This window comes from Mesocricetus auratus, unplaced genomic scaffold (assembly GCF_017639785.1).
Source record: "Mesocricetus auratus isolate SY011 unplaced genomic scaffold, BCM_Maur_2.0 Super-Scaffold_100008, whole genome shotgun sequence".
In the NCBI taxonomy this organism is placed as follows: Eukaryota; Metazoa; Chordata; class Mammalia; order Rodentia; family Cricetidae; genus Mesocricetus; species Mesocricetus auratus.
The window spans coordinates 24,201,127-24,226,282 of record NW_024429192.1 but is presented as its reverse complement, the minus strand read 5'-3'; the positions used below and the strand labels follow the sequence as shown (position 1 = coordinate 24,226,282).

The window sequence follows — 25,156 nt, the reverse complement described above, 5'->3', positions numbered from 1 at the left end:
TTTATCATGCTTTTTATATGAGCAGGGAAACATAATCAAATGACAATTTTACATTTATTACAGTTCTTTTTCATCTTTAGTTTTAATTAATATACGAGCATGTATGTACACTCATGAGTTGACTGAATTCTCTTATTTAGTCTCTAGATAACAATATTACTTTTAAACATTCCTTAGGGGTCTGTTTGATTACTTTCTTGTTGTTAAACACTTCTTAGCTCTCCCTGTCATTCAGTGACAGAAGGGGACTAGCACCCTGTCTTTCCTGGTAAAAGGATTTGACTTGACTTTTTTCTTCACTTCAAGAATTTGAGATGAATTACAAAGTATGAAAAATATTTTGATGATCAAAATATAAGTGCTCTAACATTTTTAGATTGATCTAATACATATGCATATGATTGCAGACAGTAGTGAATAAGCAGCCCTTTACTGTGTATGCATGAACACAAATTTTATATTGTTGTCCAGTGTGCTGATAAGGACTGGAGGAGTAACTTTGTTCTGAATATTTATTGTAGTGCTGTGAAATAGTCAAGACCATTTCTGTATTTTTGCTCGTGGGTGTCTAATGCATTGTGCATCTCGTGACTTTGGAAATTCATACACATCAACTCATTCTAGATTCCTGTCCTTCATTTTATGCTGTTTTGGATGAAAATGAATGGATGAATATAATATTATAAGCTCTAAAACAAATACATATTTGCCTTACAATATATTATCAGTAATTGAAGGAGTTGCTTGTCACCAACTTCTAAAAGGAAGTCCCATTGAGGAACAAACTACTCTTAGGGATATGTTACATGTGCAGCAGTAAATGCTCAACAGGAAGTGAACTCTGCCCTGTTTGTCTCCTCAAGACCCATGTAACTGTTGCAGCCTCCAGATGAAGTAGGTATTGTGTAATTTTGTTATCTGTAAATGCAAGAATTTACTCTCAGTGCTAGAATAGTGTCTCGAATATTACTATCTGAGAGTTCATGTTCCACATTTGCCATTTATTTGTACTAAGGAAGTAGATTGTTTTCTTTTCATTGTTTTCATCACCAAAGCACAGTACTCATTGGATTGGTGTGATAAATGGAAGTTGATGTGTGTAGAAGTCCTGGGAGTAGTGTTATGCAATGATGTTGTATTGTGTTATGCTATATTGTGTGTATTAGAATATTTGGATTCAGCAGGTAGTCTTCCTCAATATGGCTTGAATGCTCTTTTTCCAAATTCCTTTTTGATGTTTGATTCCCCAGTTCATTAACACATAATAATTCCTTTCACTCTTTTTAAAATACTGTAACTGAACATTGTATGTTCCTCACTAAGCCCCTCCCTTACTCCTATACTGTCTTCCCAGCTTCCCTACGTAACACCTGCCTTTCTCTATTTGTAGGAATGTTTTAATGTTCCTTACTTCCCTCTCCCAATTTTTGTGAACTAAGCCCTCTTACCCAAGTTATTTCTCATCATATTTTCTCTTTTTTGTCACCCTTGCCCTGAAGATATGGTAGATCCCTTTAGATTCATGATTTTGCACTATGATGACATCCCCTATTGACTGGCATGCTTCGGCCTCTAATCTGTAACCAAGATTCATGCCAGTGGGTGATGGTGAATGAATGTTAGGAATAATGGAAAGCATGGACTCTGATTTTTAGACATAGAACTCAAATATGAACTTTGCAGACTATTCAAATCAAATAGAATTACTTTGGTGAGGATGTCTTTGAGATTATTTTAAAATTAGTGTCAGAAGTCAAATTTCCATAGCACTTCATAGACTTCCATTGGCCCATCCAATCCTCACATTATGTCAGTAAAGCTGGTCAGGTCTAGTGCTCTTATCCCTCATCTACATATGAGGATCAGAAGGATTCATAACTTTCGAAAGGTCAAAGTCCTGGTAGTGAATATATGAAATTTAATCGGGTTCCTCTATTTCAGCACAGTTTTAGATTTGGAGGAAAAATCTTTTTGTTGTCTTATAGAAATGCTGTTACTGTACATAAAGTGTGTCTCACTAATTAGAATGCTGTTTTTACTTGTGTTCTCTCCCCCTAATTGTAAAAGTTAATGGCTTCTCTGACTAAATTCTTTTGGGGACTGTCTAATAGTGCCCCAGCTTACAACATTCAAAATCACAGCTCAATATGAATGGAAAATGTTTATAACTTTATTAAAGCATAACTGTTAAATTAAAGTTGGGTAGATTTAAAGTATACATTATCCCATCCTGGTACATGGATATATTGTAAGTAGTTACTGCCGTCAGTCTATGTATTTGCCACCTCACACAGTTACCTGTTGTATGTGCATGTGTGTGTGGTGAGAACACGTATAATGAAGACCCACAGTTAGTTTTACTATCAAATCCGTAAGTCATCACACTGTGCATTAGCTCTCTGGAGTTTATTGACCAAAAGCCTTCCATTTAACCCACATCTCACACTTGCCCTGCAGTCCACAGCCATCATTGTTCATCTCTCTTAAGAATTCAACTTATTTAGATTCTCCATGTAAATGTTATCTTATAGTATTTGCTATGGCTGGCTCATTTCCCTTAGTATAATATCTCCTGGGTATGTGTTATTGCAAACAGTTCCTTTATGCCAAATATCCAATTATAGATAAACACTGCATCTTCTACCCATTCCATTTTGGACAGTGAACTTGTTTCATTTTCTTAGCTATTTTGGACAGTTCTGCATGGGTTGTGGGCATCTACATATTCTTCAAACTGATGGCTTCATTTTCTTTGGTTATATAACTAAGACTAGGATTGTGAACTTGTGGTTATGGATCTTCATTATACTTTCCACAGTGTCTGTAAAAACTTAAAGTGGGTCCACTCTGCTTCACATCCTTGCCAGTAATCATCATTGGGCTTTTTATAGCAATCCAGACACAGCTCTGATGATGCGCCACCCTTGGTTACTATTCCCCCCAATAATGAGTGATATAGAGCACATTCTTCCAAATTTCCAAAAAGATACCCAATTTCCCCACCACAGAATTTTAGTAGATAAATTCTTCTCTACTGAGTACTCTTGGCACCAGTGTCAATGATTAGTAGGTTAAGCACTATAATGATCCCCATAATTATAGTATGATGGTTTCATCTTTGTTCTTTCTTAAGCTGATATTGCCTATGCCAGATACTCTGTAGTTCTATATACATATTAAGCTTTTCTTTATTTTTCTATGAATAATGTCAGAGGACAGTTGATAGGGATTACATATGGCTATGGATTGTTTTGAGTACTATCACCATTTAACAGTGTTAATTCTAATTCATGGACATAGGTGGTCTGCTGTGATCACTTTATTTTTTCATAATTTACTGTGTAAGTACTTTTGGCTTCTGTGATTACAAATGAATTACATAATTATGTTTTCTCCAAATGTCATGGTAACTACAAAACAAAAACAGAAAAATTGGTAGGAAAAATATAAAGAGAAAGTAATTAGGTTTTCCCATAAGAACAGAACAAAGTAAAGGTATCCAGTGTGCCCTACCCATATTCAGTCCCTCAAAAGTAAAACAATTTGCTGTGGGGAAGAAAAAGAAATCTCATCTCAAGTGGGTGTCTTGATATGTAAATATATTGTGAAGTATATTACATCCAAATTTTACTGCAAGGAATAAAATTATGTGTGTAAATGCTATAATATTGTAATGAAAAACTCTAATCTCTTCATAGAAAAATATAACTAGTAGAATTAACAAACTGATTTTATAAAATTGAACTATGAAAAATCACACACTAGTCAGTTGCAACTATACATTAGAAATGTGTTGTTGAAAATTTTAAGGATGTTATGGTATAGAAAAAAGATTTTGGAATAAGTTAACTAGTTTTAAACATGACTAAAATTATTTAGTAACTTTTTAAAACAATACATTCAGTTTTTTTTATTAAAGCTAAGGCTATTTCAGCCTCATATATAGATTTCAAAGTATCAAGCTTGCCATTTATGTTACTAAGGTCAAAGTGGATTTGGAGTCAATGTTCCTATAAAGCACAGACAATTCTAGTTTCTGCAGCTGTCTTTATTAGCTGTCATGCATGTTCTTCCTTGAGATGAGTTTATGGTATCTGTGTTACCTATGCATTACTGGTTTACACTCCATGTTCAGAGTCTCACATCATAGGTACATTATGTGCAATATAAGAGAATTAAATAATACCTATTCTGCTCTATGAACTAAATTGTTTTGTCTATAGAAGATTTATTCAGGATGATTCTTGTCTGCTGGCTGTCTCAGCTAACCTATCTAAAGAATATACAGATAGAGCAACCTATGTTGGAATGGAAATCTCATGATAACCAAATAGGCTAAAGATTCATTGAATATTAAGTAAGCATAAAAATAATAAATATATCATGAGATGCTTGATTCAAAATTATGTCAGAATTTTGACTGATTTAAAGTTTTGTAAATCATCTGTTTGAGAATCATAGCTACAATATGAGTTTTCATTATGAGTGACAAAACATGCATTTTCAGAAGTAAATTAGCAGCATTACTCCTTTCTCATATATATGTATTTTTTACTACATCTGTCTTTATTTTCCTTTTTTTGTTTTTAAATTTAAATTAGAAACAAGCTTGCATCACATGTCAATCCCAGCTCCCTCCCCTCCTCCAATGCCCTTCCATCAACCCTCCCATTCCCCACCCCCAACCCCCACGCCTTTCCACAGCAAGGGTGAGGCCTTCCATGGGGGGTTTTCCATAGTCTGTCATTTCGTAGCACTACTTTCAAAGTGTCCCATAGGTTTGGGTATATTGTGTCTTCATTCTCATTGAATTCTAGGAAGTCTTTAATTTCTTTTTTATTTCTTCTTTGACCCAGGAATGGTACAATTATACATTATTCAATTTCCATGAGTTTGTAGGTTTTCTGCAATTTGTGTTGTTGTTGAATTCTAATTCTAAAGCATGGTGGTCTGATAAGATGCATGGAGTTATTCCAATTTTTTTGTTGCTGCTGAGGTTTGATATGTTGCCAAGTATGTGGTCGATTTTTGAGAAGGTTCCATGTGGTGGTAAGAAGAAGGTATATTCTTTTTTATGTGGTTGCAATGTTCTATAGATGTCTGTTAATCCCAATTGGGTCATAACTTCTATTATTTCCTTTGCTTCTTTGTTAAGTTTCTGTCTGGTAGTCCTGTCTAGTAATGAGAGTGGTGTGTTGAAGCCTCCCACTACAAGTGTGTGGGGCTTTATATGTGATTTGAGTTTTAGTAATGTTTCCTTTATGAACGTAGATGTCTTTATATTTGGGGCATAGATGTTCAGAATTGAAACTTCATCTTGGTGGATTTCGCCTGTGATGAGTATGAAATGACCTCCTTCATCTCTTTTGATTGATTTTATTTTAAAGTTTGATATTAGGATTGCTACCCCCGCTTGTTTCTTGGGTCCATTTGATTGGAAAATAGTTTCCCAACCCTTAACTCCGAGGTAATGTCTATCTTTAAGGGTGAGGTGTGTTTCTAGTGTGCTCCAGAAGGATGGGATCTGTCGTCGAATGCATTCTGTTAGCCTGTGTCTTTTTATGGGTGAGTTAAGACCATTAATATTGAGGGATATTAATGACCATTGATTGCTCATTCTTGTTTGTTTTGGAATGGTTGTTGTTGGTGGAATTATATGTGGATTTCCACCCCTTTTTTCTTTTGCTGTTGGTAAGGTAGGATTATCTATTGCCTTTGTTTTTCTGGTTGTAGTTAACTTACTTGGGTTGGAGGTTTCCTTCCAGAACTTTCTGTAGGGCTGGGTCAGTGGATATGTATTGTTTGAATCTGGTTTTGCCATGGAATATCTTGTTTTCTCCATCTATACTGATTGAAAGTTTTGCTGGGTATAGTAGTCTGGGCTGACATCAATGATTTCTTCGTGTTGATAGAATATCTATCCAGGACCTTCTGGCTTTTAGATTTTTCCATTGAGAAGTATGATGTAATTCTGATAGGTTTGAGTTTATATGTTACTTGACTGTTGTCCTTAGCTGCTCTTAATATTCTTTCTTTATTCTGTATATTTGGGGTCTTGATTATTATGTGGCAAGGAGACTTTTTTTTGTAGTCCACTCTATTTGGTGTTCTGTCAGCTTCTTGTACCTTCATTGGCATGCCTTTCTTTAGGTTGGGGAAAGTTTTATTCTATGATATTGTTGAATATGTTTTCTGCCCTTTTAAGCTGGTTTTCTTCACCTTCTTCTATACCTATTATTTTTAGGTTTGGTCTTTTTATGATGTCCCATATTTCCTTCATATTTTGTGTTAGGGGCGTGTTGGGCTTAAGATTTTCTTTGGTCAATGAATCTATTTCTCCTAGTGTATCTTCAACACCTGAGATTCTCTCTTCCATCTCTTGCATTCTGTTGGTTATGCTTGCATTTGCAGTACCTGAGTTTTTGTCCAGCTTTTCTATTTCCAGCCTTCCTTCAGACTGTGTTTCTTCTTTTTTTATTGTCTCTATTTCAGTCTTCAACCCTTGCACTGTTTGAATTGTTTCTTGCAATTTTTGTTTCATCTTTTCCTCCAATTGTTGTGGTTTTGGGGATTTTTTTTGGTATGTTTTTTCTTCCATTTCTTGAATTTTTGTTTTGCTTTTTCTTCCATTTCTTTAATGGATTTTCCCTTATCCTCTTTGAGGCCCTCTGTCATTTTCATGAAGTTGTTTTTAAGATCATTCTCTTCTGCTGCATTTGCATTGAAATGTTCGAGTCTTGGTGGTGTAGTGTCTCTAGAATCTGGAGGTGTCATATTTGTTTTACTGTTGCTGAGTGTGTTTTTGTATTGTCGCCTTCCCATCCTTTCTTCTAGTGGGTGCAGAAAGATCCTCTTCCTGGCCTGGTGGTTAGGAGATGAGAGTTCCCTTTCGGTGAGTGAAAGAAAGTCCAGTACTTTGGTAGTTTTCCTCTTCCTGGTCCTAGTCCTTGTCCTGTGGGTTGAGGAAAAAAAACAGGAATCTGGGTTGCATAGGTTCCCCCTGGGAGGGGAGATTCAAGAGCAGTCTCCAGGCACTGGAACACAGGCCCAGAAACCGGCCCCAAATTGCCTAGTGTGTGGGTTGAGATGAAGACCAGGAATCTAGTATACATTGGCTTCAGTTGGGAGAGGGTCTCAGTGGTGGTCCCGAAGCAGTCCCCAGGCACTGGAAAGCAGGTCCGGATATAGGCCCCAGATTACCTGGTCCCATGGGTGGAGAAGACCTGGAATCTGGGGTGCATAGGCTCCCACCGGGAGGGGAAACTCATGGTGGTCTCCAGGCACTGGAATGCAGGCCCAGAAACAAGTCCTGAATTGCCTGGTTCTAAGGGTGGAGAAGAAGACCAGGAAACTGGGGTATATTGGCTCCTGCTGGGAGGGGAGGCTCAATGGAAGTCCCTAGGCACTTCCCAGGCACTGGAAAGTAGGCCCTGCTACAGGCCCTGGTTTACCTGGATCTGTGGGTGGAAAAGAAGACCAGGAATCGCCTACATCTGTTTTATGACATATGGTTGTTTTAAAGTTGACATTAATGTATAAATTGTAATATACATATGAAAATATTTTATAAGACTCACAAGTGTGTATTCATTTATATGTGTTAACTCTTTTTCTTTTAAAAAATACATGTGATGTGAGATGTATCAAAAACTTCAACTCCACCATCGTCTGATGCCATCATGGGCTATGTGCCCATAAGTTCCCAGTAGTGACTATGGTGATGATGCACACATCATCACCATAGTTGATGTGAAACTAGCTCAGCCCCGACTCATTCATCTTCCTCGAGCACTGACAAAATCCAAATAGCGATATTCTTGAAAGTTAAAAATTAAAATTAATATACTTCCGTTACTTCACATATTAAAAAATGATACTTTTAGTACCACAAATACAGTGATGAATTTTAACATTTTAAGTATCTTAATATTATCTATTTTAAAGTAGAATGATACAGTCAAAATGTATATTCTGGTTCTACCTACTCAAAAATATGTTTCGTCTAGTCTTTTTTGATATTCTGTGCTTAAGTAGAATTACTAAGAAAGCTAACCAACCAAGCTGCTAGTGAAGGTCATTAAATTTGTCATGTCTTTAGTAAACTGTTTATTCCCCATCAAATAAGAATTATGCAAAATGTCTTATTTCCAAGGCTCATACAAATCAGTTATTTTTGAGAATTAATTGCTTCATATTTACATGTACTTGTTTAACTACTGTTATCTATCTCGAAGGGGCATCTATTACAAATCTATCCTAAAGGTTAGAAAATATTTTAAATATTTAATAAGGAATACAGAGAATGAAATGAAATTTTTAGAGAGTGCTTCTTTACACAAATATAAAATGTCTGCTTTTTAAAGAGCTGTGTGTGCCCATTAACAGACCTTGACTGTAAACAATGAGAAACCCTTAGATTCTAGTTAGAGCGGAGGCTTTCAAAGAGAAGAGCCACACTGTAAAGAAAGAACTGGCCAACTTGATGGTAGAGTGTGATGGGTTATAAGTAGACTTACTTTTGCAGTTATGTCTTCTGAGAGAGCAGTATGCATTGCCCAGGTCTGTAATTGCCAATAACAATAGCCACTTCAGAGAGAAACTTTAGCAGCCTCCATGTGCTAGAGGCTGCGCTAAGCATGTAGGTAGATTCCTTCACTCAGTCCCTGCAAAAATGCTCTCATCTCTTTCCTCGTTTACAGCGGAGAAACTGAGGCTATGGAAGTCAAGCAATGCTCATAGACTTAGATAGCAATTGACACAACTGAATTTAGAGCAGGTTTTTTGGATCAGAAACCCACAGAATATTTGTGAATGCTATCTCCTTTGCTTGACTGTTGGAAATAGCTATTATGGTGACCTTACTGCTAATAATTGTCTGTGTCTGAGAAACTTTCATACTCTCAGCTACCTTTGTTTCTAGGCATGTATTTATTTGACTCTGCTGCAGGCTTTCTGAGTGTAAGTTTAGGGTACAATTGATTGGGGGAAATTTCATGGTGTAGGAGGCTTCTTTACATTTGCTGATTAACTCACTGGTGCAAGAGCATGTAAAGGCCAAGGGTAGCCCCCTGGATGTTAACTGTCTCTGCCTCCTGTCACTGGAATTACAGATGGGGAAAGATCTCAGATCTTATGCTTGCATAGTAAGCTCTTTCCCATCAAGCCATTTTTCTAGCCTGGGATAAAAAACTTCTTTATAGTCAAAATCAAAATTAGTTTTTAGTCCAAAAGAATACTACAGTTTCAGTATTTTTCAGTATTTTTTTTAGGATAGTACAAGCTGGTTTTGATAATAAGGTTTCTGATTTGAAGGCAAAATAATGTTATTTTTCTTCTTAATTTCTAAATAATTGCTATTGCTTCTTTAGGTAGCTGAATTTATAAGTGTGTAGATAATGATGGTGTGGACAGAACATATTTCTAGAGCTTGGTTGTTGTTGCATTTGTCCTTTTTTTGTTTTGTTTTATGAGACAGGGGTTCTCTGTAGCATTTGTTCCTTTTTTGAGCTACTGAAAGCTGTGGCTTCTTTTAATATAAGTTACATAGTCTTAAAAGATAATGAAACATGGCTAAATAGAATAGCCAGAAATATTCTGTGAGGTGTTTAGAACATATTTCCTATTTGTAGAGAGAATTCTATAGCCCTTGGTATTTTGTATATCCATTCAATCTACTGTTTACAGATGTGTGTCCTTAAGCATACCCAAGAATAAACTAAAAATTTGCATGAAAATGCACTTCACAAAGCATACTCATACACTAATTAACATGGTAGATAATGACATTTGATCAAGACACCCTTTGAGCTTACTTTATTGAAATTCACGTTTCACAGTTACTATAAATGTCTAAGTAATACATCGATTTTTCGGAGATTGGAGTTTATTTTGTAGTCTAACACCATCAAGCTTTTATTGATGAAACAAGAACATCCTAGCTTAGAATAGAAAAGTTGTTCTATTTGGCATATAATTAAATCTGCAGTTGTCATTGAAACTTTTGATGAAGTCATTGTTCTCAAACTTTAATCTGTATGTAACTCGTGCACAGAAATATTGCCTCTTTCTAATATTCCCTGACTATTTTGAGCTAATAAGGCTAGGAAAGTATTCCTCTATAGAAAAGTTGCATTTTGATTTACTAAATTTTAAAATATTGAATATATTCAGAGGTAAACTTCCCATTTATTTTTCATATTCTTACTCTATAGAAATTATATACTATTGAAGAATGCTATTTTTTAATTGACATCTAAGAGAGAACATACAACATGCTTACTTTTCATAAAAAGACATGTAATCATATATGTCACATTATCATCAATGGTTTCAAAAGTAACTAAAATATTAGAGTATTCCATTACAAGAATGAGTTTGAAAAAAATAAATAAAGATAGTAATGCCTAAAACATATCTATATTCACATGCATAACCACTCAGACAGACACATGCATAACATGTACCAAAATACATCACAAAGTTTCGATGTCTACATTTTGAAAGAGACCAAATACAGCAAGAAAATTTGTGGTTTCTAGGACTTTTATACAAATTATAATTTAACTTATTATAAATGAAAGGATAGTTCTAGTTTAGATACTATCTAGCTATGGCCTTAGATTTTATGGAATACACATGTCAACAGGTAAATTCAATTTGTGAAATGTTGAAGGGGAGAACATATTTGAGCATTATGGAAAATTCCATACTGGGTAGTCATTTTCAAGCTATTAAAATCCTAACTCTTTGTTTCCCACCAGCTGTTCTTATTCTAACAAATAGACATTTGCTTACTCATGGTTACCTCGATTAGAGTGGGTCTTAGAGTATTTACATTGTTTTTCTCTCTTGGGTATAGACTATCTCTCTTGACATCATTCATCATGATTTGTTATCAAATGAGTGTGTTGATTAAGGAATTATATACAAAGATAATTGATTTTCAAATTAATGTTCTGTTATATGTTTTTGACATTATACCATGTCTTTATTTGGGATATGTCTTACAAGGATTAGAACAGTAATGATACATTTCTCTTTACTAGAGATATATAAAAATTTTGTCTAAAATTAATGATTTCTGACAGTTGAAGATACATGGTAAGTTACTGGCTCTGCCATCTTTATGCTCATCTAGTTATTGGAGGACCACTCTTTCTGTCACTCAGTTGGAAATCTCAGGGGTTGTACCTTACAATAAATTTCTTCTGTTTCATCAGTGGGAGTGAAGTAAGTTTGGCACTGAATGATTTAAATGATAGCACTTCTTACATCAAATGCTCACACTTTGAACAGACACTTTATCAAGTGGCTGAGCAAACACAGCAGCTTTTGAAGTATTTGAAGAGCCATTGAATTTGAGAGTCTTCATGCCTTCACTGTTCTTTAATCTTATTAGTATGGGCCTCCTTCAGAATAGGCTCTTCCTTGGTTTAAATTTAAGGACATAGATTATAAAATAATGCTTAAAACTTCTTATCTACTTCAACCTGTTGATAGATATATCAAATACTTAGGAAGCTCTTGAATTTAAAATAAGAAGTCATAATATTTTAAAATGCTATCCAAATTGGTAGGAACCTATTTCATCGCCCTTTTTTATAGAAAAGAGAAATTTATGCTTAAAATGATATTATTCTTTTCTTGCTGTATTTTCCAAAATTAAGCAAAGAAAAAAAGTGGTTCAGTGCTTTGTGTTCACAAGTGAATGGTCAAGTAGATGAGACTGAATCTTAAACTAACAGAGTAAACGTTGTTATCAGTGTTGGAAATGTCCATCCTGTAGGCAGTCTAACTTAGATGGTTATCACTTAACACCTTATTTTCTCAGACTGCATCGATTCTGGCTTTAGAATTGAGCAAGGAAGAGCAATGACCATCATTCTGGTTTCATCTCCATGAACTGTATAGTCGGCTGCTCTACCACTTGCGTAGTTGTCTCTTGCAAGACAGGAATACTCTCTGATTCCACTTCTCTTTTATAAATTGTGTGCCTGCCTCCAGATTTTTAGTTCTGTCATGGGTAGCTCTAAATTTTTGACTGCTTATGTCTGTCGGAGACCAGTCTTTTGTAATGGTAAAAAAGGGAATTATGGTATGGGTATTGTTTTTCATTTATTGATACAAATTCAAGGTCAATTTTATGATGTGTATATTTCTCCTTTTGATTAAGTATTGTGCTTATACTGATCTTTTAAAACATAATGCATAATTAAATACAAACTATAGATATTTACTTATAATAGTCAAAACTTATAGTTAGGTAAGTTAGGTTTTCTAGATATACAGAAATATATTTGAGATAGATAAACAGTCTTCAAACCTCTCAAAGACCTTCAGAAAATGGCATTTAAAATGGTTTAAGGTTTTTCTTGACAATGAGAAATGTCTGCTCCTGGCAGCACCAATTATGTCTGAGAGGAAGATGGGCATCGAAGAAACTCGTTATGGAGTTTGCTTTCAACATGGCAAGATTAGCCATTTGGGCAAGAAACTGCTCTTGCCTAGACTGACTGTTGTTGTATAAACTGGACATGCAGGACCCACAGAAAAGTGACTGCTGAAATCAGTCTTACAGGGTTCCTGCTTCATGGAAGAGTCTAAGAGACTTTCTACAGGACAAAGAAAAATGACTGACAGACTGCCAATGCAGATGGACAGTTTGAAATTTCCTGCTTTGCCGAGAAATCTTCTGGACACATTGTGGCCTATGGGCTGAAGATGGATGCCCCAACGTTACAGAGGAACTTTGGGTAACTGTCCAGGTAGCAAGATGTCTCTGTCAATCCTAGTGTTTATATATTATCCTTCTGTGGTCTTTGATGGAGTTGAAGATAGATAGTTATAATTATAGTTTTCCTTAGTTATGATAAAAGATAAGCTACATATAGAACTTTGGCCTCACAAGGATGGGATGGATGATATTTTCTTTAAATCTTGCTGAAATATTGTAACTATGTTCTTATTTGATAACTGTTCTGTTATACACAATTTGACTGTGTTAAAGTTAAGACCTTTCTTTTTGTTTAAACAGAAAAGAGGAGATGTTGGGGGAAGTCCTGTGCATTTGTCAATAAAGTACTGTTGAGCCAATAGGAAACCTAGATAGGAGGGACTAGGAGTCCAGGAGGATTCTGGGAAGGAGAAACACAAGAGAGTCAACATGTAACCGCCATGGGGTAGGAAGCCCGGAACTATTCTCCGGTAAGAGACATACTTAGATTAACAATTATGGGGTAATTACTTAAAGCAGAGCTAGGCAGTAAGAGACAAGCAAGACCAACAGCTTCATAATTAACATAGCCTCCTGTGTGTTTATTTGGGACTGATGTGACACTAGAACCAGACTGGTGGGAAGGCTTCTCTCAAAGAAAAAGCTTCTCATTACAAACCTTGTTATCTTTGGGCCTTGTTAACCTAATTGGTTTGCCAGATTTGGTCTTTTGCCTGACCTTCAAACTTGCATCCTGGCTCTCAGGTTGAATTTCTTACTATTCAACCGAAGTTAAATGTGCAGCAATATCAGACTTAATCAGAAAATACATATTAACATCTTAGTCCAGCCTCCAAGTCTGTCTTTTGTACAGACTGTCAAATGTCCCTGTTCTCTTAGACTGTCTGTTTCTCTATACCTCTCCTTGCATGTCTTTTCCCCTTGACTCACAGACATTCATATGTATGACTACTCTCCCCACTACAGGATGCGAATTACATGTAAACTAGGACCATCTTAATGACTGCCATATCTTCCATGCTGTCTTGTACATCTTAAATTTACAGTAAGTGAATGAGGGAGTAAAGATAGTTTATTCCCCATTTTTCTAAAATAAAGTCTTACTATTTACAGTTTGACACCTGTTAGTGAATTGGGACTATCCTGGATGCCAGTTTGACTGGTTTATTGAGAACATCTTTCAAGAAGGTATTTCTTCTAGGTGTTACAAGTTAGCTACAGACAATAGCAGTCTGTTGATATGCCCTGAGAAATTAGTTTTTATTTGTGTAATTTGAAAGCACATTAAGAAATATTATTTGAAATAAGTTAAAATTATCTGACTTATAATTTTCAAAATATATTCCTTAAATATTTTTTAAAGAAATTGAGGGAATACAAGTTAGAGAAGATTTAAAATAACCAAATGAAGTCAGCTGTTCCAATGACCTTATCTTGAGGTATTTAGTCAAATTCTAAGCAAAAATCAAAGTTTCTTGATGCTTAAATAACATGCCATAGCAAATAACAGCTATAAAATCGCTTCCCAATCATTATGTTCAATGTTCACTTTGTAGAAACTTCTGAATTTAAGCACTATATTTACTTAAGGAAGCTGTTGTGTTCCCTGGATAATACAGACAACAGAGCTGGGTAATTCTAAAAGTGGGCATAGAAAAAGCTTTTCCTTGGAAATTATAGAACAGAAAACAATAAGTCTAGCTAGTATTTTGAAACTTCTGTGTGTTATTTTAGAGACCTTTTCTCTGTGACTACAAATTACAGGCATACCAAGTAGACTATAATTATTTTCATTATGAGGGACACTTTCAGTGTTAAAAAAGAAATATGCCCTTGTATGACTATTATCCTTTCTGTATCACTGATTTTGAAAACATATAGTCAAAGGTATAATCTTGAATTTTTCAATGAATTAGTGTTTTAGTAACCAAAAATAAGTCTATGTTCAGACAGTGACTAATGCATATGGATCTTGTGTCACCTAAAATAACACCTGTCCACACAGGAAATACAGCTACCATTTGGTAGTTCCTAACCCAGCTACTGATGTTGAAGACATGCTTGCCTTTTGTGGCCTTTACCCAAATTGGTAACCAATAAATTGTTGATAACTTAATTCAGTAGTTTTAAAAACACATTCTGGGACTTTACTCTTCGTATTTTGACTTTCTAAACACCAATCTGAATATTTGGCAAACTAGAATGAAGAGCAGAACTAAATTTTATTTTGGTCTTCTCTTAGTGCTTCACTTATCTACTCTGTCTGTAGAAATGTCCACCAACTATATTTCACCACAAAATTCATTAATAGGCTTAAGTCATTTCAACTGCATTGACTCTAGAATGCACTGGTACTTTCTAGCCCAGAACACATCCCTTAAACCCCACCCCCTACCCCCCACTCCGACTCACCCCCCCCCCGCCTCCTTGGAGCATACTAGCACCCTCATCATCAGCATCTATGTGAATCAGAGCAGACTGACCTGGATGGACAGGGTCCCAACTTCCAGCAAGTTTCCTGTGGTGTATCCATCTGCATCTCTGACCCAGACCAAGGCTTCAAAAGGCTGAACATTGATCACTGCTCACACACATGAATATCAGGTTCTTTTTTCTGTATGAAAAACATGTAAATGTTTGTGGTCCTGAAGATTTATGTTCCAGAAAGGAAAACCAAACTGCCTTAGTACTATCTTTATTCATCATAAGGCTAGATGAAACAAACTTTCTAAGTACCAATTAGTATTTACATGTGGATTTTAATTTCAAGTACTATTTCTAGACCTTTGAGGTTAGTTAAAAAGCCTTTAGTTATCTTCTGGTAGTACATCCATGCTGATAACTCACTATCAAATAGATGAGAGTAGTCTGAGAGGATACGGGGTTAGCATTCTGGAGAGTCTGCTTAATCTTTGGTAATGCAAGGGAAGAATTGGGTGTCAGATTATAGCAGATTCCATTATTACCACACAGATCCACCAGTGACAATGACAGTGTGTTTACCTCCTGGTGCTGTATTAATAGCATGTATTGTCTGGAGCCAGGAAATTAGGGTAAGACTACCTCGAAATCTCCCAAACATACTTTTTCCATGTCATTGTTTGCCCTTCTGCTATTCAGATTCTAAAAAAGCTCCATCAATTCAAAAATGAGGAAGGCATTTAAAAGTTCTTTCAAATGAGGATTAAACAGAAGTCTAATTATGCATGTATGTATGCATTTTATAATATATTAAATGCATGTTAGAGACATATAACTAATGAGGTAACTAGGTATCACAATGGTATATCACAATTACATATTAAGTGTATTCCTTGTGGTTTTTCTAGATAGAAATATTCCCAATGAACCCCGTTTTTCTTCAATGAGGATCAGAATGTCAGCTAGAGGATAGGTTGCTTCTAGAGCCAGGGGAGTCTTTGTCAGTAGGGATATTCAGTGTCAGGCTGCACGATCTCTCAATGGGCTAGAGGAAGTATATGACCTTGCGGTGTAGGACGTGTGGGTATATCTAGAAGCTCTTTCAAACGAGAACCTCTGCAGTGTTTGAGAAGGAATGAATACACAGCGAAATCATTCTTTGACATTGTCCAGAGTGCATTCACAAAGTCTCCTTCACTGTTGTGAATTCCTTAATGGGTGCACATTCAAAATCGCCCTAGATTCAGATGCCCCGGAATACGGAGGACACCAGAGGCTGGACCACAATACTGATTACTTTGCTGAGGCTTTTGAGCATAATGGCCGTCCCTATTCTCTCTTGGTAAGTTTTTCTTTAGATGCTTTCATTCTGTTTTTAACTTAATTCTTTGTTTTGTAGTTATGGTTTTGTTGAAAGAAACAACTCTTTAAGTAGTAACATAGGGCAGGGCCTAAAAGTTGGATAAAATGGAAAAATATGGTGAAAGACACTGGGTCTTAGGAAAAATAATACTGAAGGATATTTGGGTACAATTGGAAAGCTTGAATATTGATAGGGCTTAAAGTTATTTGTATTGGTTTGAGGGGAAAGGTTTGTCTATTTAAGTAGTAATTTAATTATTGCTTTCTCTATAGTACATTTCATTAACTGGATTTCTACATTAATGTCTGTTTAATGAAAGTTAATTTAAAACATCTTGAAGAAATAAATCATTTATATATTTTCTGTCATCTAGTAAATTGAGGACTGGATTCTTTGTAGTTACAAATTCTCTAGATTATTCATGTAACTGAGAAACAGTTTTTGTCTTAGGAGTGTTGTCACACTGCAGTGCCGAAACAGATGATAGGGTGATACCTTCAAATATGAAGTTTCAGTTCTTAGAATATGTAGAGTTTAGCAACATTTTAGACAGGAGGAGATTCTTCCTTTAATTTAAGGTCACATGGTCATGTGTTAGGCTTGGGTCATATATTAATCATAATTCTTGGCCTGGCTGGTTATGTGCCTGCCTTTTCATTTCCCCTCTCTCTGTATGTCTCTCTCAGATTGCCATTGTTCTCTTTTACTTATGAGAGATAGTCTCTTACATTCGTGACATCAAGAAATAACCTAACAAATATGTGGATATGACATAGTAAGCACATTTTTATAAATTGTTCACTTTTTTTTAAGTTCCTAAGTTGAGCATTAAAATATGGTGACCCAGGTTCCATTTTTATTCTATACCCTGTCACCAGAAGTTGAACAAGTCTTTCATTTAGTAAAGTATTATATTATGGGCAGAGGGGATCACCCAAAAATAAATGGCAAGACTGTCACAATGACATATTGATGGAAGCACAGTGACTAGACAGACTCAGCTGGTGTCCTTAAGTGCATGTGAGTTTGTCCTAACAGCTCTGATGGAGGTTTAGGTGGGCCCAGAGAGTGTCTGTGCATAGTTTAGAGCGAGGGTTCATGGGTTCTATCCACTTTTGAAGAACTGCTGCTGCATTGAGTTTGGACATGTACAATCTGACTGACAAAAATAGTTCGTTCCATAAGCGAGGGGACAATTACCTAGAAGACGTGGAGTAACCAGACAGTAAAGGAGTCCTGAGGGGATGAGCGAGATGATTCAGCTCATGGTGAGGAACCTGAGAAGCAGCAGGCTGCCACAGGAAAACTGGACTTTATCCGCTTGAATTTGACAGAAAGAGTTTGAAAGATACAGCAAAGTTCTCCTGTAGATAGATTTACCAAAGGTTCCAAAATCTCAACAGAATTTTCCTATGGAGGGGCTCTGGCACTGTAGTGAAATGATGACAAATGTCATGGAAGACACCTGGAATCCAGCGCCGTCTGGTCTGTCACTTGCTACCTTTAAGCACTCGGGTAATTTAGTTTGTTGTCTACAGCTGTTCCCTCATCTGTAAAGGAGGACATACAGGACTGCCCTCTCTATGGCAAGAGACTCCTAGGAAGCACAAACCCATCAACAGGGTCAAGCTTTTCATAAACTACAAAAGGAGCTTACCTGTGTGCTTAAGTCCCTATTGTCATGTGTTTAAACCTGTCATGGATGTCATTTTCATATATTGAACATGTCAAGACACTAAGTACCTTGAGTATGCTTGGTTACAAATTCTTTCTCCCAAAGTGGAAGGAGTTGCTTTCATTGATAAGCACTCACATTCCTTGGTGTTGATAAAAATCATTTTGGCATCCATTCAGCTTGTAAAGAGAAAAATATTCTGACCTAGTTAAAACTAGCCAACAAACCAGGGGTCTTAGGAACCAGGTAACTTTTTAAGCTCTAATTAAAGTGATCTTGCAGACATGGCACACAGCTTCTAAATTAGCAAGACGAACAGACACTGTCCCTTCACCCTTGGTCTCAGGAATACACCATACACCACAAGCATAGAAGAGAGGTCTAGGACTCCACACACTACAGCCGTGAGCCACCTCAGTCAGATGGGGATGAGGAGCCTGCCTTCCTCACAGCAGCGTCTGCCTCTCAGATGCTGGAGATACTGGAAAGTGCTCCTCTACAAGTACTCAAGCACAAATAAAGTGATCACTAGAAGGGAGCCCAAATGGACCAGGAAAACAGAGAAAACACACACACACACACACACACATAAAGCTCCTTCTTGCCAATTATTCTCTTAAGCAATCAGAATAACAGGCAGAGAACAGGAAATTGTGTGAACAAAACATCTGTCACAGGTATGCCTCATTATAGTGAAACTCCTTCTTACACGGATTTGTGAGTGCTGGAATCCCATCACGTGCTTGACAGTGACCCTAGGTGCACTGTAGCTCCTCCAGTCACCAACAGTTTGACCTCTGTGTCCTGCACTCCCTGAGTAATGAAAGGAAGAGCAGCTCTAACTTTCCGTCATTCCATGAAATTTCTGCCCATCATAACCGGTTCACAGCATTTGCTGAAGTTTAGTGTGCAAGCTCAATAATCCAAGAATCTGCTGAGTGAGTGTCAAATCTGCTTTCAAAGACAGCGGCAAACACAGCTCAGAGGAATCTTAAACTACACCTGCATCCTGCAGCATCAGCAGGTACCGCCGGGGAGCTGTCTGTGATTCCTTACTGAAGACCATGAAACCAGTGCTAACTGGATTCACACCACCATGCAAACACACTTGGCAAGTCAGGGCACCCCACAGCTGGTGAAGTGTAGGACTGAACTCCTGCAGTCTGCTGTGCCTATGATTTGGGGGAGCTCCATTTTAACGTAATCCCTTCTCCATATTGTGGGTTCTGACATAGAACTGGAATGTTAATCTCTGTGCTAATTGGCACATGTTGGGTAAACAGAGTCCCTTTCCCTTCTCTGGCTCATACTTTCAAGTTGCCCAGCTTAAAGGAGAGACAGGGGCTACAAGGCCCCATGAATGTACTTCCCTTACAGCCCCCAAGGCCAGTGGCAGTGATGAAGATAAGACAGATAGGACAGAAGCAGGAGACTTGGCATTAATTACACTGTCAGCTTGGCTCTTTCCATCCATGTACTATGTTTGTGCCTATTCTAAATGTAGGGACTCACAAGGGTTTTCATTTAAATGGGGGCTCTTGAAAATGTGTATTTTCTATTGTCCCTCATCTATAAATATTGAAAATACAATTTAACAGTTGGAACATATCTTTGACACTATCTATAGAAATGTTTACGTATTTTAGATAAAAAAATCATTCAATTCTTAGAATTTAGTTTCCTTAATATTTCTAAATTAATATGTCCTGTATAGAATCCTATATAGAGTTGTATTTTAATATATAAGAATCAAATGAATAATAAATATAAATTAATTAAAATATTAATATATAGTTACTTCTCTCCTAACTCTTAGTATACAATGGAAGCTAATTACATTTTTCTCAGAAAGTGCTTTGTAAACTAACACTTGTATGTGAAAGCTAAAGCTTAACTGTCACCTTTAAAAAGGAAAGCAACAGCTATTCAAAGGTCTGATCTATTTTTCAGTGAATAATATTTCCATCCTACTGAATGGGATGATGCTATATTTAGAACACTTTCTAATATATTTTTAAAATTCACTGTGTAGCATTATGCCTAAATTTCAAAATATCTTCATTGCAAGTGTTAGACACCATGTTTTCCAAGATTATGTAATTAATTTTGTAACTCTTTTATGATCCTAAGGAAAAATAACACCGTCTGGGCTGACATAATGGATCACTATGTGATCATGTAGTTTTGAGCCACACTAGTGGTTACTATAGTAGTTAGATCTTTGAAAATTAGCTGGCAGATTAACATGCATTTGACACTCAATAAATAATTTGGATGCAATTTACTTGGAATCAGGTCAGTATGACTATGGGTAGCCAATGGACCTCACAGACATACAGTACATTGTCTCATTCGTACTTTTCGAGGCCCTCACTATAATATGTGTAAGGCTGAAAATCTAATCAAATATGTTTTACAGTACATATGGTCTATAGCATACATACTACTTTTCTAAATGTGTGTACCAAGATGTTAGTTATATTTAAACATACTTAAACATTTATGTTTAAATCTACTTATGTCTGTGTCTCTCCTCTTGCCATACAAATCAGAACTGCTTCGGAATTTAAATAGTGAGATGAGTGGTCCAGAGCCAGTACATACACAATAAGCTTTAGAGGCCCCAAATTTGTTCCTGTTTCTAATGATCTCATCATAAGGATTAGCGCTGATTATCTTCAGCCTTTAGTATAATTGGCAGTCATTTCCTAACCACTAAGAAAATTGATTTACATACAAAAAACCGAGTAAAGAATAAAACTCAAAATTTCACAAATAGCCAGAGTGGAGAAAAATCACTTGTTTCTAGGGGAAAAAAAAATGCTGCTTTTAGCACAGAGGCTCCAGAACAACATAAACACATGTGGTAATTAACAGTGCGGAAAAAACAAACACTGTTATTATGCAATATCCCTGTTAAAGATATTGTATGATTACCAACCAGAGGGTTTTGAACAGATAGTATGGAAGTCTGTGAGTGTGACTAGAGTTGGGGTCACAAAGGCCCTCACACAGAATGGTCAGCATCATGTAGTGGGAATTTTCAGAACATTTCTTATCATTAAAGGCAGAATAGAAATGCCAATGCATGTGTTACAAGCTTGAACTTCTTTTACTCTCTTGTTTTCAATTCATACATCTGAACTAGCTGAAATATCTGAAGTTCCAAAGGGAAGTCTGAGATATCATAGTTGTTACTCATATCCTGTTAATAAATCACTATGGAGATACGAATCAAGCTACTGTAATTGCCTCGAATCCAAATAAGAGATTGAGTGGCCGTCTTCTGATGTATCAGAGTACTGCACACTGAGGCAGACCAATCATTATTCATCCCCAGTCTGATTAATGTGTCTCATTGCGACTTCTTCAGGAGACTTGAACTGCCAGGTTCCTGTTGCCAGTATCATGGGACACTATCTTCTCAGAATGACTTTAAGGGAGGACAATGGGAAGTGTGTGTGTCTGGTTTCTGGTGGTAGGTAGAAATTTAGATTGTTCTTTAATAAAAGATTGTTTGTGGCAGAAGCTCCCATCTCACGTACTAGTCAAACAAAGTAACAGCGATCCTAACACATGGACAGCTCTCTTAGATGTTTGCCCTGCAGAAGGACAGGCTGCTCCCGAACACTGCACTGAGGGAACCTAGGGAAGGAAATGGGCTTTGCTGACCATTCGTCCCCTTTGCTTCTTCTCCTTCGCTTTGATCTATTTCTGGTGTCTGTGACTTCATTGTAGAAGGTCGCAATCCCATGGATAAGGTCTTCCTGGATCCATGGAGTAGTCCTTCCTTATTCATAGATACCTCCATCATCCCTTTGTTGAAACAGTCTCCTACATCTTACCTTGAATATCATGTCTTAATAAAGAAGAATACACTTTTGGATGAAATGAATTGCAGTAGCAGTTAAATTCTGTTATGATTTAAAAGTCAATAGACGTCAGTATAGTGTATAAATTATAGGTAAACAGACTATGGCATTGGAATACTAGGTTTCCTCACATGTAATGACTATGGGGATGTAATATTTATGCATTTTAAAATACTTGATTGAAAATCAGACTGTGGCACCAAACTAAACAGTGACTATTAGCATTTGTAAAAATTGTATCAGATGAATATTACTTGACAAATCACTGTTACATTTAAGGAAAGATTGGAAATCCTGACTTCTCACCACTTTGTTCATAATGTAATTTTATTTAACAGACATTTTTAATGGACTGTGTTTTAATGTTTAAAACTAACCAGTTCCATTGGTCTGTCTGGATGCTTTTGTAAGTGTGGTTGGAATTCTATTTTTTTCTAGGCAGGATTTCTGTATTGTTTTGGAGCCTGTCCTGGAACTCTCTTGGTAGACTGGGCTGGTCTTGAACTCACAGAGATTCACCCGTCTCTGCCTCCCGAGTGCTGGGATTAAAGGCGTGCGCCACCACCGCCCGGTTTGTGGTTGGAATTCTTTACTGTAGATATCTTAGACAAAATAGTGAACCATCTGCAAAGTTAAGGTGCATTTGACATGTTTTTTTTTCTTTTGAAGCCATGTTTCTGTGGTTTTCATTTTGGTTATAAGCTATGATTTTCAAACTCCCAGTCAAATGTTTAAGTAGAGATAAAATGACTGAATATGATCAAACAATTAACAAAGAGATGGGGAGAGGTCTCAGTGATATCAGCGATCTATAATATTTATGGTGGTAGTACTTAGGAGTGTATAATATAAATCAGGTCACACGGTGCATTCACTATGACTTTTACATAGATTCATTTATGGCTGCATTAGAGGGCTTCTGGAAGTCTGAACATGCCAGCCTACTGTCGTCCCTCCACGTGTCACCTCTTCCTGTATGCAGTCATTAGGGGTTGCTACCTTTCCTAATAGCACCTGATTGTTGTGAGAAATCAAAATATATTTAACCCCTGCTTCCATAAAGCTCCTGGTCCAGGAGGAAGGATAGATATCTAGAGAAAAGAAAAGAACTAAAAGAAAAAAATCACAAATTGTATAAAGGATTCAGAAGGAGACAAATGGCTGCTGTGACTTAAAATGGAGTGGAGAACACTCCATATCTGGGATTGTCTGGAAAAGTCTGGCCTTGAGTCTAGGGGTCAATAAGATCCAGGAGCTGTAGCAATCAGCGAAGCAAAGAATTCAGAACATAAGGTGTGTTCTAGACAAGATTGAGAGGAACGTGAAGACTGCTGTAGCGGGAGGAGGCGATGGAGATGGTGAGGCAGGGGCCGAGCTGAGGTTGGAGGGAGAAGAGGAGTTTCAAAAGGGCTATCTCAAAGGAGAGTCCATCATTTTGTTCGCTTGTTTTGCTCTTCTCTTTCCTTTCTTTCTCTTTTTTAATTGGACTGACACAAGGCCTGACACACCTAGGATCCTTTATGTTATGTTCCAGCATTTGTTCTTAAATTTAAAAAAAAAGGTAAGATTACGTTTTGCCTTAGTGAAGAGCAATGTTCTCTTGTGTATCTGGTCTTTGCATTTGGTCTTCTAATCACCACAACTTTGTGAACTGCAGGCAGCCCTTCTGTAGCCCCTAATAGTGAAAGGTGGCTTAGGAGCCCATTACCTCAATCCTATGAGAAATTTCATCTTAAAATAGTATGGTGCCCTCTAGTGATGATTGCTATAATAGCTTTCGATTACTGGCGAAACATTTGAAACTGAACTTGAGCCTTCTGATGACTGGTCACTGTAACCTTGGTGGTATGCCAGGCTTCATGATGTCTCTGTCACTTTGTTATGACAGCATGTTCAGCGTTTCTTCCCGTAACACCGATGTGCTTGTGTTGACAGGTGTACATTCCAAGCCGCGTGGCTCTCATCCTTCAGAACGTGGATCTGCCAAACTGAGGAAACCTGAACTCAGCCCACCTCACACAAACGGGTCGGCTGGCTGATTTCTGCTACCACAGTGTCGATAATGAGTAAGCTTTGCAAAAACATGGCTGTCTAGCCAAAACATCAGGCTGAAATTCAACTTTGGAATATGCAAATACATATAACTTGTTTGTGAAGTAGATAGGAAGGATGTGTTTAAAATACTAGCAATGTGTATCTTGAAGCCTTCCAAGAAATTAGGATTTGCAAATGAAGTATAATGTATAATAATTTTTAAATGTTACTTTACTGGCAAAGTATTTGATCCTTTCATTTCACATTTGAATTATTCATCATGCATGACTATTTTTGTTGTAATAAGACAGTATTTTGCAACATGGATATTTGGTGGCCTTACTTGTTCCAATGTCTATTGGTATGAATTATGAGGTACTGAGTTTGTTTTTCTTTTTTTTCCTAATTGTGTTTAGAAATACTGTATTAAATATATAGTAGTGACCCTAAAATGCAGATATTATAAAAGATAATATTAAATTCTTCTCTGTGCCCTCATTTTGCATTAAGTTTTATCTTGTAATCTCCTGTCAATATAATGTTTTAGTAAATGTCTATACTCAGTCTTTCTGAAGACTTGAAATGGTAATTGTAGCATTTCAGAAAATGTCTTTCATTTCAATCAATAAAAAAATGCTAAGCTGCATTGGCAAATGTTCATTTTATTGCAGTATCATAAGGAATGATTTGTAATTAATATTAGTGTGCATTAACTCTCATACCTTCTCTACATAGATTCACATGTTCATAATGGACCAGGCAGCTAGTATGTTTTCTTTCTTTGGGAAACATTTTGTAACTTTCATGTTAACCAGCATCCTGGGGAGATGGCCCCGTGGCTTGAGGCACCTGTAAAAGCAAGGTGTTCAGAGGTTGGAGAGATGGCTCAGTGCTTAAGAACAAAGGCTGCTGCTGCTGACAACCTGAGTGTAGTTCCCAGAGCCCACATCAGGGAGCTCACAACAGCCTGTGTCTCCAGCCACGGGCTTTCCGGTATCATTTTCTGCCCTCCAAGAGTAACCAAACTCACATTCCCATACCCACATGTAAGCATGTAT

The 25,156-nt window shown here is 36.8% G+C and overlaps 1 protein-coding gene across 1 annotated transcript in view; it reads left to right on the top strand.

The window, feature by feature from the left end:
• Gbe1 (1,4-alpha-glucan branching enzyme 1) overlaps nt 1–24,744 on the top strand; it is a 241,375-nt gene extending 216,631 nt beyond the window's left edge. The window contains exons 15-16 of the mRNA XM_005082053.4: nt 16,379–16,496; nt 24,000–24,744. Coding sequence (XP_005082110.1) covers nt 16,379–16,496; nt 24,000–24,056 — 175 coding nt within the window. The 3' untranslated portion in view covers nt 24,057–24,744. The remainder of the gene's footprint in view (nt 1–16,378; nt 16,497–23,999) is intronic.
• Nucleotides 24,745–25,156: the final 412 nt, after the last annotated feature.